This window comes from Aotus nancymaae, unplaced genomic scaffold (genome assembly GCF_030222135.1).
Source record: "Aotus nancymaae isolate 86718 unplaced genomic scaffold, 86718_ANA_hifiasm-v0.15.2.pri h1tg000011l, whole genome shotgun sequence".
NCBI classification, from domain to species: Eukaryota; Metazoa; Chordata; class Mammalia; order Primates; family Aotidae; genus Aotus; species Aotus nancymaae.
Window position 1 is genome coordinate 22,283,563 of NW_026988422.1, and position 15,480 is coordinate 22,299,042.

The following is a 15,480-nucleotide window of genomic DNA, read 5'->3' on the forward strand; positions in this document are numbered from 1 at the left end:
GTCAGTTCCTTCTGCTTTAGACACTTAAGTTTAAAAAGGATTAAATGCTTCTGTGCCTGGTCTTTTGCAATGTTTTGACAGTGAGGGTCATAGGGCAGTCATAGGAAATGCTGCTTTGACTCTGAGTTTGTAATCCAGTGAGAGAAACAAACATTCAACAAGAAAACACATTACAGAATGCTGTAGAACAGCACTGTCCTAAATAGAGGGGCAGTTACATTTGAGACAGTAAAGGAATTCAGAACACTTGGTATGGGCTGTAGTCATCAAGAAAGGCTTTATGGGAAAAGTGATTTATATGTGGATTTTGAAGCATGAGACTTAAACTCACTCCTACATTATCCACAGCATTTAAAAGTAGGGTTTTCATATAGATGTTCAAATAAACATTGATCAATTGAAAACCGGAAGGGAATAACTCACGAGGGAAAAGGCAAGATATGGAGGGAGAAAGGTTCCTAGCTTGTTTGAGGCAGTGTGGAGTCTGAGCTAACAAACAAGACTCCAGATAGTAGGAAGAATTCTGAAAGAACCAGGCGCTCGTCAAAGGATGGAAGGTCTTTGTGGTATCCTGTTTTACTGAAGGTCAAGACTTGCTGCCCCTCCCTTCCCTCTTGAAGTCAGACTCCCTCAGGTTACTTGTTTCAGCTAGTGACACATACCACTTTCTAGTGGAGACCTTATAAACACTGCAAGCTTTGCCATGCTGTTTCACCAATGCCTAAGGCACCTCCTCCTGCACCCTGGATCCCTGAGTGAGAAAGAACACAAGTGGAGACCCATCCATCATGTGAGGGAATTGGAGTCTTTCAGTCTCAAAATAGTCCTTTGTTTTGGCTACTGAGAATTTGAGAGTGTCTGTTATTTTATCTGACCTAGCCTCTCCTAATCTTGATTGTGGAGTTCTTAATTTGCTCACAATGGTGCATTCTCCAAGGAGTTTAAGCAGGAGTTGATGAAACTGGCCCATGATACAAGCACTTTTCTGCATTAGGAATATGAAGTTTGTCACTTCCCAATCTAAGGATTCTATGCCTGGGGGAGCTTTATTTATCCCTCCTACTTTATTACCTATTTATCATGCTGGCACCAAAGTTATAATAAGGAAGAGTACATTTGTAGAAGGGAAAATAGTCTTTTAAAATCACCTGGAATCCTCATGTAGTGTCAAAATAGGAATTAGACTAGATATTGTGACACACCATCCAGGTACATAGTTATCTAGAGAAACTATAGAAATTAATCAGAGATGACACCAGGAAGCCCCATCTTTCCTTAGCAAATGTCACAAGTTCATTACTGATGAGGTAGTGAGGTATATCACACAGAAATAGAATGGGCCTTGAAGCCAGATAGACTTGGTTCAATTAAACCACTTACTGTACCTTGAGAAAGTGAGCTAGCCTTTCTCAAGCAGCAACTTAACATAAAAACCATAATAATGCCTATCTAACCTGCTGCATGCTATTAAGCTTCTCTTCTCCCATTCCAACCCAGAGGGATCCCTAGGGGCCTAATGTTTTCAGTATGTGCCAGACAAGAGTTTTCCCAGGACCATGCATGGACGTGCATCAATTTCATACCATAAGGCCCAGCTTATTTGGTTCAGTATTAGGATAGAATTTCCTCACTGCATTCATCACTGGAGTCTAGCAGCTAAGGCTGGATGAATGCATGCAGCCATCACTGATATTGGTCAGTGAGAAGAAAGCCTGAATATGTAGAGCTTTCTACCCCTGCAACCACTCCCGGCTACCTCCATCCCTACTTTCCCTTACCCACCTTCCACCCCCCAGCATGCAAACACAGGTACCTAAGCAACTGTGCACATATTCATTCACACACACACACTCACACACACACACACACACACACTTCATTCTGAAAATAATTTTATTATTTTACAGTTGTTCAGGAAAGTTCCCAGGATGTTATGACAAAGATTTAATCACCACAGATGATTTAGAGCAGATCAGTCAGCCCACTGGTCTCTCTTCCTTAGGGAGAGAATAGGCAGCGAACACATCACATACACAATGAGAAAATAACCAACTGATAGGACGGGGGAGCGGGGGGAGGCAGGGAATAGGCACAAATGGAATTCAATCCTGGCTGTCCTTCTTGGGTCTATATTTAAACATTTTATCTTCTCTATATTCTCCTTCCATTACCACAGAAGGCAGAGACAATGGGGTTGAGAAACTGAAATAAATGTCACTAACAGCAAAGTAGCTTAGTAATTCAAGAGGCCAGGAGTTGCAATGTGGTCAGATCAGTCAGACTCTTGGCTGAGAGTCAATGCTTAATACCAGCTCCTGGTGGCCCCTGGGCACTGTCTCAGGGCCCACATTCCAGGAATATCCAGATATTCCTGGAATGACAAGAATTGGAACCTGCTGTCCATAGACAGTTTTCACTGCCTTTTGGTGAAACAAAAGATGTGGGCCACTCAATACCTTAGTGTGCATGTGATTAACAGCAAAAGCCAGGGGATTCTGTCCTTACACTCCAGGACCAGAAATTCTCCCTCCAATTATGTCTGAAATTGGCAGGGAAGAAAATGCTGTCCTCTCCTGTGATCTAATAACTAAAACCCCTAGAGATTTCCTTCAGCTCTCACCCTATTCTGCAAGAGACCTAAATCAGATGTTCTATGAACATTTCCTGAACTTTGTTTATGGAAAAGCCACCTTCCCCCTGAAACAGGAGAAAATACATGCAAACAAGGCAAAGAAAGTTATCAATCAAAATGATACTGGACTTCATATCATTAGGTTTATTGAAACCATCTTCTTGGCTTGGCTGAAAGACATTCCTCAGTATCTTTTACAGGACCACAAAAGACCAGGGTCCTGCAAAATCTCAAATATTAGGCTCAACAAACCAACTGTGATTCCCAGATTAAGCAGAAGTGTTCAGGCCCAAGGCAGTAGAAGAAAGCAGACTTGCCAGTCCCTGCAGCTCCAACCTGTCCTTGTATCCACCTCTGTTTTTGCAGGCACTTTCCGTGGAGAGTTGGAGAGAAGACCTGTAAATAGGAAGACTGTTCCACTGGAATTGATAATTCTGATGTTAAGAGGTGAGAGAATTCCAAGTTCTGAGGGGAGTGGTCCAAAGAGTAACAACTAAGTCTATAGATGGCCTGTAAAACACAGAATGAGCAGGACGTGAATCATTAGAAAGTAGATGGTTGCTAGTAGTGGCACTCGGGTCCGGGAATGACAGAGTGAACGCAGGACTCGCTTCCATCCAACACCACTTCGGGTCTGAAAGAAAAATGTGAAAGTCAGAGAGTTTTCACCCTATAGGGCTATGTTGCTTTCCCTCCTAGTAATCTTGCACTTAAGCAAAGCTGATCCAACCACTATAGAAAGGGGTATCCTGAAAGGAAAGTTGCCTCAGAATCAACAACTTGGCAAATTCCAGCAGGTTCTTCTAATCTTCTATACTCTTCCAGCCTTAGACCCATCAGCTGCTCAGTGGCAGGACTTCCACATTCCCTCTCCTCGGCTCCTTACCCCCAATATAGCCAGCACTGTCTGATAGTAGAACATTGTCTCTTTATCATTCTTCCTTCTTACCCTTCGACAACTGTTGCTTGTAAGATCTATTAACAGTGCCTGCTCCTGAGTGCCACAGGAGCCAATGATAGGAGTCCGGGCAGAGTCCCATTCACTGTGTTCTAACCTGAGTTGAGGGAAAAAAAGAGACATGACATTGGTTCATAGCACAAGAGGCTGATCAGGACAAGTCTTCCCAATCTTCCTGGCACGCAATGCAGCACAGGAGGAGACTTGCAGCAAAGGTTGCTCCCACAGACTCAACCCCATGCAAGGGGGGTACCAGCAGACAGGTTTCCTTCAGCAGCAGTAAAAGGTGACGGTAACTACCAGGAATTGACTGTCTACTTACTATGTATCAGGCTCTGGGTTGGGTGCTTTATATACATTTAATCCTTGGGTTTTTTGTCTTATTATCTTCAAAGTGCTAAGGTTTAAAAAGGTTAAATTACTTGTCCAGTAAGCACAGCCAGTAAGCAACAGAGCCAGAATTCAATACCCAACTTTGTCTTTCAAGCCTCACACTCTTCTTTCCACACCACACCTGACTCAGAGAAACTCATAAATATTTTTTCCTTTTATTAAAGGCTAATAGGCAAAGGAATCCAAGGAAGATTTCTGTGGGGTTTTAAAAATTAAATTGAACTAAAAAAAAATTAAATTGAACTGGCAGTCTCTACTGCCTTCTGACTTAGTTTTTGCTGATTTGCTAATTTAATACTGGAACTTCTCCATTTAATGAAGAAGCTGCCATTACTCAATGGTTTTATCAAACAAAGGAGCTGCATGTAACACAGCACATTTGATGAAGCATTTGCCTATAGGGATGAACTTTTTCATTGCGGTAGGGAGGATGAAACTCTTTACTCTTCGTGTTTTCCCCTTATGAAAGGATATCTCCTTGTGAAAGGCTATCTTCAGCTCTCTGCAGGACACACTCTTCTCCAGGAGAGAAGAAATACCTTAATCCAATTTGTGAGACTGCAAAGAGAAATTTAGCACGCAGAGCCTAGCTCCTTCTTTCCTGCTTCCCTCCTGAGAGCCAGGCTGACTAAAGAATACACCTTCTGTGTCTAATCCTCCATGCAACAAGCTTTTCAGAAGCAACCTTGATCTGGAACAGCACGGTCTGTTACTGCGGAGGTCAGTCTGTTAACATAGGCTAGGCTGAGGAAGAATGAGAAGTCTGTAGATATTGGTGAGGAAGACAGTATTGGCTGCCTTCAAATTGGAAGGCTACTGAGTTCCACCTGCTCTACAGAATACATGTGAGGCTCTAACATTACAACGGCAGTACCTGGACTAGGTAGGCAGCACTTAATTAGCTACCCCAATTTCCATTCTGCATCAGGGCTAAAGAGGGAATTACGCAGCAGCTAAACTTGAATTACTACAGCTTGCCCACAGGCTAAAGAGTCATCATCCCACACAATGCAGTCTCAGTTGGTTTGGGACAGGTTAGTTATGCATGAGGGAGATCAACCTCCCCATTGGCCAGGTTTCACCAGTATAAACAATTCCACAGCAAGTAGAAGAGAAACAGTCATGGAGGCACAGGTCTGAAAATGCTCGGCAGAGATAGCAAGACACCACACAAGGCATTTAAGCAAAGCTGGCCCACCCTCAAAGCTGCATATCAAGGCCTAAATAAATGATGAAAATTAAGAAGTTGTGAATACGTTGGATTGGAAAGAAAGGTCTCAAGTAAGACCTGTTCATTGGGGCTGTCACCTCTGCCACATAAACTTTGCAAGAAGTCATTAATATCAGAAATGTCACTCTCTGAGGAAAGTGATCATATACATATGTGGCTTTCTCCCAAAATATAATAAAAGTGCCTGCTTTTAATGATATTTTCCATGGAAAGGGACTTCCAGCAGCAAAATACTTGTAGCAACTCTCTATCCTCTCATGCATAGTGACTCTTTTGACTGATGAATTGAGAATAACGAACTAGGGATGTGTAGCTCTGCCCTTCCAAATTACACTTGGAGCAAACTGCTCATAGGAAGCACAGTTCACTCTGTTACTCCAGTGCTTTAGTTTGGCAAGACCGGTATTTTCTGGGAAGGAGATCTACTTGGCCCAACATTGCCTGTGACTGAGTGGGGAAGTTCAGGGTTAGGAAGTGCATCTACCAACAAATAAAAAGCTACATTCTTTTAATATCATTTATAAAGCGGTCTTTATATCTTTTAAAATCTTTTAATCTTTTAAAAAATTTCAATCTTTTAATCTTTTAAAAAAGATTTCAATGGATTCAGATCTCAGATAGAAAATGGGGTTGTCACTTATTTGGTTCTCTAAAGAACCCAATACCTACCTCATATAGTTATTGTTGGGATGAAATAGAACATCTTTTGATGACAGTAGATATCATTATTATTCTCTAAGAATTACCGTTTTAGAAAACACTGACTCTCCTAGACGACAAACGTACAGTGTTCTCTTGGGTGACCACAGTGATCGCTAAACTCATTGTAGCACCTACCTGAAGATGAAAAAAAGATCTAAAGAAATCTTAAGTCTGGCAGGAAATGTACATGAGTATGATCAGAAAGGATGAGAAGGGAAGAGAGGCTATCTCCCTCAGACTTACCGTCTGATCTGCTCCTCAGCCACAGAGAGGGCATTCTCAGCAGCCACTCTTTGGTCTCGTTCTTCTTCCAGCAGCTTCCTTAATTCATTCACTTCCTGTCTGGTGTTGCACAGCTGCTGCTGAGCTTCAGAAAAGCTTTAGGATGAAAAGAAAACAAAGAGCATCACTAGATGCAGAACACAGTTGCTAATACAAGGGATTCAAAGTCTTCATAAGGTTGTAAAGCAGGAAAATTCACAGAAGCCTGTCTGAGCATGATATTTTAAAAGAAAAGCTGTAGAGGGATTAAATGACGCTGCAGAAAATACCTAAAGAAATTTCAGGAACTGATTATCTTTCATTTTACTACCATAGAGTAGTTGTTAGTGGTATATGTTGCTCTTTTTGTTTTACAAACTTTTCACATACAAGTTAGTTATTATTGTTTATTAGTTATTATGTGATCCTCACATAACTTCTGTCAGGCTAATAAGATAATACGACATATTAAATCCATATAAAGGACTCCAGTTAAATCTAGAATACCGCCCAGTTTCTGTACTCTGGTGTATGCTCCAGGGTTGAGAGAGCCACTCCCCTACCTTTGCTGTGGCTCTCTTAGTTCCTCAGGGTCACTCTTTCTGTGAACTCCATTCTTTTCCTGGGGAGCTCCTGGAGCAACATCTATATTTAGTGGCCCCTAGAAGAAGAATAAGCTTAGTAATTCAGTGATGAAAGCTCTTAAGAAAGTGTACTCGAGCAAAATTAGAGCTTGTTTATAAAGGACTATCCCCACTTAGAATGTCACTTTGTTCCTTCCCTTGCTTGCCAGCCCCTCCCAACCCCCTTCTCCTCCTCCATATCCTATACGTCTCCATACTAATTCTCAGTCTCCTCCAACTTCAACGCTGCACTTCTCTCCCTGGCTGTCAACAGTGCTGCCTGTTTTGTTTCTCAGGTCCAAAGCTTCCTACAATTTTCTTATTGCTTAAAGCAAAATCAAGAGTTTCTCTGTTTCAGAGTAACAAAAGTCTCAGTCATCACTGTTTCTCACTCATGTTTTGATTTCTCTCCCACCATCTCACTGATTGTTTTTCTTCTAATTGTTTCACTGTAATTTTTCTCAGACCTTATTCCCATCTCGGTTAACTCTTTCTTCTCTCCCACTTTCTTCCATGACACCTAATTACATTAACTTCTTGCTCTTTAGTGCTTCACCACTTGAATTCAATTTCATCACACTTCTCCCAGTCTCTTACCTCCTTACTCACCGCCTGCAGCTCTTGAACCTGCTTCTCCAAGACTGCACAGTGATTAAGAAGGTCACCATACTGCTGCTGGTTCTCACGAAGACTCTGACTGGTATCACAGAGCTGAATGGAAAGGGTGTTTTTCTCTTCCAGTAGCTGAGAGAACTGAAACAGAGGTGAGGATAAGCACCATCCTGCAGTACCATAAGCAGTGCTTAGGTGAACTGTTCTGAGTTTTCAGGATCTAATTTTCCTACGGAAGACCTTTGTTTCAGCAACAGCAACAATAGCACTTTGTGTTCCTTCAAAGTTGGAAAAAGCATTTTTTTTTTTTTTGACCAAGACAAAAAACAAATCTGGAGGAGTAGCAGAAAGGTTTGGTTTTTTTTTTTTTTTTTTTTTTTTTTTTGAGGCGGAGTTTCGCTCTTGTTACCCAGGCTGGAGTGCAATGGCGCAATCTAGGCTCACCGCAACCTCCGCCTCCTGGGTTCAGGCAATTCTCCTGCCTCAGCCTCCTGAGTAGCTGGGATTACAGGCACGCACCACCATGCCCAGCTAATTTTTTGTATTAGTAGAGACGGGGTTTCACCATGTTGACCAGAATGGTCTCGAGCTCTTGACCTTGTGATCCACCCGCCTCGGCCTCCCAAAGTGCTGGGATTACAGGCTTGAGCCACCGTGCCCGGCCTGGTTTTTTTTTTTTTAATGGTGCCCAGTAAATTAACCGAAAAACCATGAAGCAGAAATCCATAAGCAATCTGATAAGATAGGCTATTCTGGGTATATAAGAGGAGGAAGGCAGTGCTTCAGGTCCAAGTTCATGGTACTAACGAATGACTATAATCTCCAGAACTCAATATGGCTGGAGAGAGCTGTCACCCCAAAATCTGTGCAACAGTATTACTAGACAGATTCCTCAATACCATAGAGAGTTATAAGTTACTAAGAGAATAGAATAAGAAATTATAACATGTGGTAGAAGGGAGAAACAAAATAAATCCCAACATGTCTATGTATATCTCAGAAACTGTATTGGGAGCATAGATTCTCCCAGGTAGAAACATTTCAGTCACTTAAAGCAGGACTCTCCTCTACTGCATGACTAACAGGTCATTGTTCAGTCTTCCCTCGAATGTGTTCAGTGTCAGGGTGCCTACTACCTGGCAAAGCAACCTGAACCATTTAAATTCGTTTTTATATTGAGTGAAAAATTTACCTATTGTAGCTTCTACCCATTGATTTGAATTTGGTCCTCTGGAATTATAATTCTAATTCTTTACTTGCAGGCTGTCAAGTTTTAAGTTTTAGTTGTGATTAGCATCCAGGTACATTAATAACCACAGTGATGTCTCTCCAAGTTACCTACCATAGGGCCATGTACATTATGTGAGAGAAACCCAGTATACTGGCTGCATGTCAATCTTTTCTTGATGATTCTTTTTTGTAAGTTTTTGTGAAAAAAAGTTGAAACAATGTTTTGGAGAAGAGACGACAGTTTTCTAGAGACACTCTGAGAAAGGGCATTTGATGCATATAGAAAATCAGAACAAAAGAATCCATACATACCTGTAAAAGTGCTCTGTTAGCTGAAAATTGATCTTCAGATGTAGGGTTATTTTTTGTTTGTCATTCTGAAAAGCAGTGTTAACTTACAAAGCACTTTCACCAGTATCATCTTATTTGAGAGAGGTAGAGAAAGGATTCCTGTCCTTGTTTACAAGCTAGTAGATGTCAAATCAGGACTCAAGTGTGGTTCTTGATTCCAAGTCTAGAGTTCTATCTACTATCTAATGGTGTTCAATCTGACAGTCTAGCAAGGAAAGTTAAGAAAATTATAGGAGCTTTGTTTGGTGGGGGGGTGGGAGGAGGTGGGACTAGTTAGAAAAGGATATAAATATTTGAGAAGCAATATTAATTTGAAGAGAGTTAACTAGGTACAATGACAACTACTGGGTTCTGAAACAGGGAACATGTTCTTCCCTTAGCCTAGAGGAAGCTAATTTTCCTGGCCACAATGAACAGTCCAAACCATACCAAACAAAAACATAGGTCCTTCTAGTTTAGGGGCTGGCAAACTATGATCCAGGGCCTGCTGCCCTTTTATTGTAAATAAGGTTTTACTGGAACACAACCACCCCCAATTGATTCTATACTGTCTATGGCTGCTTTTGTGTTACAACTGCAGAGATGAGTAATTGTTAACAAAGACCGTATGGTCAACAAACCTAAAATATTGTCTGAGCCCTAAGGAAAAGTTTGCTGACCTCTACTTTAGCTTATAAGCTACTATATTTCACTGTATCTACACCTGTAAAAACGAAATAGGAGGGAACAATTTAGATTATATTATATCACTAATCATCCATTCATGTTATTAAGTTTCTAGCACATTCTTAAATTACACACAAACATCCAACCAAGCTGGTAGAAATGTAGTCATCCCTTGTTATCCATGGGGTACTGGTTTCAGGACCACCCCGACCTCCAAAACCCAGTATATCAAAATTCAAGGTTGCTCAAATCCCTTATATATAATGGCATGGTGTTTGCATATAACCTATACACATCCTCCCATTACTTAAAATGTTTTAAAATTCATGCATAATAGATGTACATGGTTTAGAATACATGCTATAATGTAATTTATTCATATAATTTGTAAAGATCAAATCAGTGTATTTGGAATATCCATCACCTTAAATATTTGTCTTTCCTTTATGCTAGAAGCATTTAAATTCTTCTCTTCTAGCTATTTTGAAATATACAACAGACTGTGGTAAACTATAATCACCTACTGTTTACCTAACACTAGGTCTTATTTCTTTTATCAAACCACGTATTTGTACCCATTAGTCAACTTCTCTTCTTTCTCTCCTCTCCTTTAGCCTTCCCAGTCTCTAGTAACTACCAATGCACTCTCTATCTTCATGAGATTTACTTTTTTTGCTCACATACATGAGTGAGAATGTGATATTTGTCTTTCTGTTCTTGGCTTATTTCACTCAACATAATGTCCTCCAGTTCCATCCATGTTGCCACAAATGACAGAATTTCATACCTCTTTATAGCAGAATAATATTCCCTTGTGTATATACCACATTTTTAATCTATTCGTCTGTTGATGGGCACTTAGGTTGATTCTATATTTTGTTTTTTATGAATAGTTGCAATAAACATGGGAGTGCAGATGTCTCTTTGATATACTGATTTCCTTTCTTTTCAATATGTGGGTTGTTGGATCATATGATAGTTCTATTTTTAGTTTTTTGACATACCTCCACACTATTCTCCATAGTGGTTATACTAATTTACACTGCTAACAGTGTATGAGAGCTCCCCTTTCTCCGCATCCTTGCCAGCATCCGTTATCGTCTGCCTTTTTGATAAAAGTCATTTCAGCAGAGGTGAGATGACATTCACTATAGCTTTGATTTACAATTCTCTGATAATTAGTGATGCTGAGTATTTTTTTTATATCTGTCGGCTATTTGTTTGTCTTCTTTTGAGAAATGTCTATTCAGATCTTTTGCCCATTTTTAAATTGAGTTATTTGTTTGCTTGCCACTTGAGTCCTTTATATATTCTGGTTATTAATCCCTTGTTAGATGGGTAGTTTGCAAATGTTTTCTCTCATTCTGTGGGTTGTCTCTTCTCTCTGTTGATGGCTTCCTTTGATGTACAGAAGCCTTTTAGCTTGCTGTAATCCCATTTGTCTATTCTTGCCTCGGTTGCCCGTACTTTTCAGGTCTTACACAAAAAAGCCTTGGCCAGATCCATGTGGTGAAGCATTTTCACATATTTTGTTCTAGTAGTTTCGTATCTTAGAATTCAGTCTTTAATCCATTTTGACTTGATATTTTGTATGATGAGAGATAGGAGTCTAGTTTTATTCTTCTGCATATACATATCCAGTTATCCCAGCACTATTTATCAGAGAAATTGTCCTTTCCCCATTGTATGTTCTTTGTGCCTTTGTTGAAGACTAAGTTGCCCCTAAATGCCTGGCTTTATATCTGGGTTTTTAATTTCGTTTCATTGCCACTCTGTGTGTCTGTTTTTATGCCAGTATCATGCTGACTTGTTTACTATAGCCTTTGTAGTAAAATTTGAAATCATGTAGTGTGATGCTTCCAGCTTTGTTCTTTTTTGTAATAGAGTCTCACTCTGGCGCCCAGAATAGAGTGCAGTGACGTGATATTGACTCACTGCAACCTCCGCCTCCTGGGTTCAAGCGATTCTCCTGCCTCAGCCTCCCGAGTAGCTGGGATTACAGGTGCCTGCCACCACAGCTGGCTAATTTTTGTATTTTTAGTAGAGACAGGGTTTCACCATGTTGGCCAGGCTGGTCTCGAATGACCTCAGGTGATCCACCCAACTCAGCCTCCCAAAGTGCTGGAATTACAGGTGGGAGCTACCATGCCTGGCCCAGCTTTGTTTTTTTTTTTTTTTTTTTACATTTCTGTGAAGAATATACTTGGTATTTTGATATGGACTGTATTTAATCTGTAGATTGCTTTGTGTAGTACTGTCATTTTAATGATATTAATTCTTCTAATCCATGAGCATGAAATCTCTTTCCTTTTTTTGTATCCAATTTCTTTCATAGTATTTTATAAATCTTTCAATTCTTTGGTTAAATTGATTCCTAAGTATTTTATAGTCTTTGTAGCTACTATAAATGGGATAGCTTTCTATGTATGTATGTATGTTTTTGAGACAGAGTCTCACTCTGTCACCCAGGCTGAAGTGCAGTGGCGTGATCTCAGCTCACTGCAACCTCTGCCTCTCAGGTTCAAGTGATTCACATGCCTCAGCCACCAGAGTAGCTGGGATTACAGGCGTGCACAACCACACCTGGCTAATTTTTGTATTTTTAGTAGAGAAGGGATTTCACCATGTTGGCCAGACTGGTCTCAAACTCCTGGCCTCAAGTGATCCGCCCACCTTGGCCTCCCAAAGTACTGAGATTACAGGCATGAGCCACCATGCCTGGCTGGGATTGCTTTCTTGATTTATTTTCCAGATTGTTTGCTGTTGGCATATATAAATGCTACTGATTTTTGTCTGTTGATTTTGTATCCTGTAACTTTAGTGAATTTGTCAGTTCTAACAGTTTTTTGGTGAATTCTTTAAGTTTTTCTAAATATAAGGTCATATCATGGGCAAAAAAGGCTACTTTGACCTCTTCCTTTACAATCTGCATGTGCTTTATTTTTTTTCCTCTTGCCTAATTGCTCTAGTCAGGGTGTCTAGTAACATATTAAATAACAGTGGTGAAAGTGGGCATCCTTGTCTTATTCCAGATCTTAGAAGAAAGGCCTTCAATTTTTCCCTGTTCAGTACAATATTAGCTGTGGCCTCCCATATACTTTAAATAATCTCTAGATTACTTATAATACCTTATACAAAGCAAATGCTATATAAACAGTTGTTATACTGTATTTTTAAAAATGCATATTTTTTTCTGGAATATTTTCAATCTATGTTTAGTTAAATTTGTGAATGCAGAACTCACCAATACAAAGGGCCAACTGTAAATATAAAATATGAACATCGGAAGAAAGAATTAGGGCACTGGCTTAGAGAGAAACAATCAATGGTGACAGTCTATCTACTACAATCTCATTCTAGGGCCTAAGAAGCAATTCTCCTAGTTAGCTCGAGTAAGACTAAGCTCTTGGGATTGTAAGCTTCATGAAGGACCATGTGTATCCTCAGTACCCAGCATACAGCCAGGCTCATGGAAGGCAAATAACAATTATCTATTTAATGACTGAATAAGGCTAGGAATGGAGGTGCCTTTCTTACAGCTGAGTTCTTTTTTACCCAGGCTGGAGTGCAGTGGCGTGATCTCGGCTCATTGCCACCTCCACCTCCCGGGTTCAAGCAATTCTCTGCCTCAGCCTCCAGAGTAGCTGGGATTACAGGTGCCCACCACCACACCTGGCTAATTTTTGTATTTTTGGTAGAGATGGGGTTTCACCATCTTGGCCAGGCTGGTCTGGAACTCCTGATCTCGTGATCTACCTGCCTTGGCCTTCCAAAGTGCTGAGATTACAGGCATAAGCCACCACACCCGGCCCTTACAGTTGAGTTCTAAAGGAAGAACTGTTTCTCACTCAGAATAACAGTGACCTAATGCAGTGTTTCTCACACTTCAAGTGGAATTACATATCTCAATAAAGCTGTTAAAAAACACAACTTTGATTATGACTTAGAACCCAGTATATAAATATATATAATTAAAACTAAAGTTTGTCAAAGACAGACATACTCTTTATTATATATTACATACATGTTTTTACCTCATTTCTTTTGTAAAAACACTGACTGCACTATTTGTAATAGAGCCAAACTGGAGAAGCCCAAATGTCCTTCAAAAGAATAGAGACATTGTGGCATATGCCTAAAATGCAATACTATACAGTATGAGAATGGAAAAATGACACCATATGCAACAACACAAATGAATCTCACAAAATAAATGAAACAATACAAAAGAAAAGATATGACTCCATTTATATGTGTTCTAAGGGGTAGGAGTGAACAGAAGAAGATTACAAGGGACTTCTGGAGTTCTGGTATATTCTGATCCTAGATCTGGGTTCTGATTATATGAGCATCTTCACCTTGAAAATATACCATACTGTACTTATGATTTGTTTACTTTTCTGTATGTTTTACTTCAATAAAATATTTAAATTTTTTTAGTTGTTACCCACCAAAATGATTTCATCATTTATTAATGGTCCTGAATTTCAGTTTAAAACACTGTCCTAGACAGACAAATGCCCAACATGATTCAGAGTCTAATGTTTGGAGAGTAAATGTAATATGGCTGAGATGGGAGTTAGTTCATGGAAAGAAGAGATGGGCTAGAGCTATAAAGAGTGAAACTTCCAGAAATAGCTCATTCGCTGGAAGGATAACTGCATGGGAACTGCTCTGGAGTCCCTTTGAAAACTCCCAGATAAATCTCCCAACAAAGGGTCTGCAGTTTAAATCATTTGGGCCCGCAAACCTTAAAAAATGTGAATGTCTCCTCCAAGTTAATAGTGTTAGTCTCTGATACTTTAGTGTCAATTAGTTGAATTTAACTACATTTAATAAATACCTTCTACATATGGCAGGCACTGTGCTTTTCCACGTACATGATCACATTTATCTTAGACTGACTTCCTCCTAACACCTCAGGCAAGTTACTTAATACGCCCAAGGCCTTTTTCCTCACCTGTGAAAATAGCCTAGTGACCTTTATAAATTTTGGGTCACAGACCCCTTGTCAACTGATGAGTTCTTGTGATGTAAAGCTTACACACACACACACACACACACACACACACACACACACCATTGTGCATATAATTTTGGGACATTCTTGGCTCTCCTCAAAGCTAATCTCTTGATTTCTGATTCTCATTGATCTCTAAATATCTTGTAGTTCCGTCATAGACTACTTAGCTGAGTTCCTCTCAAGAGAGCAGAACTAGGGCAGATGTCACTAAAGAATATTTTGAATAGTCAGAGAGCAACAGGAGGACAATTCTTAAAAGGGTGGAGTAGGGAGTAACGTCAGCATTACTAACAAGTGACACAGGTCGCGGGGGAAGGCTTCCTAAAGTAGTTGGCTTCTTTACTCTTACTGTCTGGATTTATCTAATCATTCCCAGGGACTCACCAAGGGCAAAGAACAAGAAATGTGTCCAGTGTTTTGGAATAAGCACCTAGGTTCTGAGAAAGTGAAACTTCTGCACCCTAAGATATGCTACAGCTGGGAGTCCATGCTGAATCAGCTTCTACTTGCCTTCTTGTTCCAGTCATGGAAAAAAGAAACTGAATTCCAGTTTAGGAGGAAATAGTTACCTTGCTATTCAGTTGCTGAATTCTTAATTCCTTTTGGTGAATTTCCTTTAAGCTGTCATTGAGCTGAGTCCTGAGAAGTTCTGTCTCATAAACCAGATTTTGCGACCCATCTGAGGATGCTGATGTCTCTGGGGATGCCTGTCAGAACATAAACATCGATGAAATTCTCTCCTAAGATTGCTCATGCTTTAATTCCTTCCCTCTAGAAATCCTGTCCACCACATAGGAA

The 15,480-nt window shown here is 40.1% G+C and overlaps 1 protein-coding gene across 9 annotated transcripts in view; it reads right to left on the reverse strand.

Moving 5' to 3' along the window:
• Positions 1-1,875: 1,875 nt before the first annotated feature.
• GOLGB1 (golgin B1) overlaps positions 1,876-15,480 on the reverse strand; it is an 85,267-nt gene continuing 71,662 nt past the window's right edge. For 6 of the 9 annotated variants that reach the window (XM_012438790.2, XM_012438787.2, XM_012438786.2 and 3 more), the window contains 6 exons: positions 15,252-15,389; positions 7,398-7,553; positions 6,741-6,838; positions 6,160-6,294; positions 3,582-3,687; positions 1,876-3,266 (listed from right to left, as the gene is read on the reverse strand). In XM_012438790.2, the coding sequence (XP_012294213.2) occupies positions 3,132-3,266; positions 3,582-3,687; positions 6,160-6,294; positions 6,741-6,838; positions 7,398-7,553; positions 15,252-15,389 (768 nt within the window). In that variant the 3' untranslated portion in view covers positions 1,876-3,131. The remainder of the gene's footprint in view (positions 3,267-3,581; positions 3,688-6,159; positions 6,295-6,740; positions 6,839-7,397; positions 7,554-15,251; positions 15,390-15,480) is intronic. The other 3 variants (XM_012438791.2, XM_012438788.2, XM_012438785.2) reach the window with 1 other exon arrangement.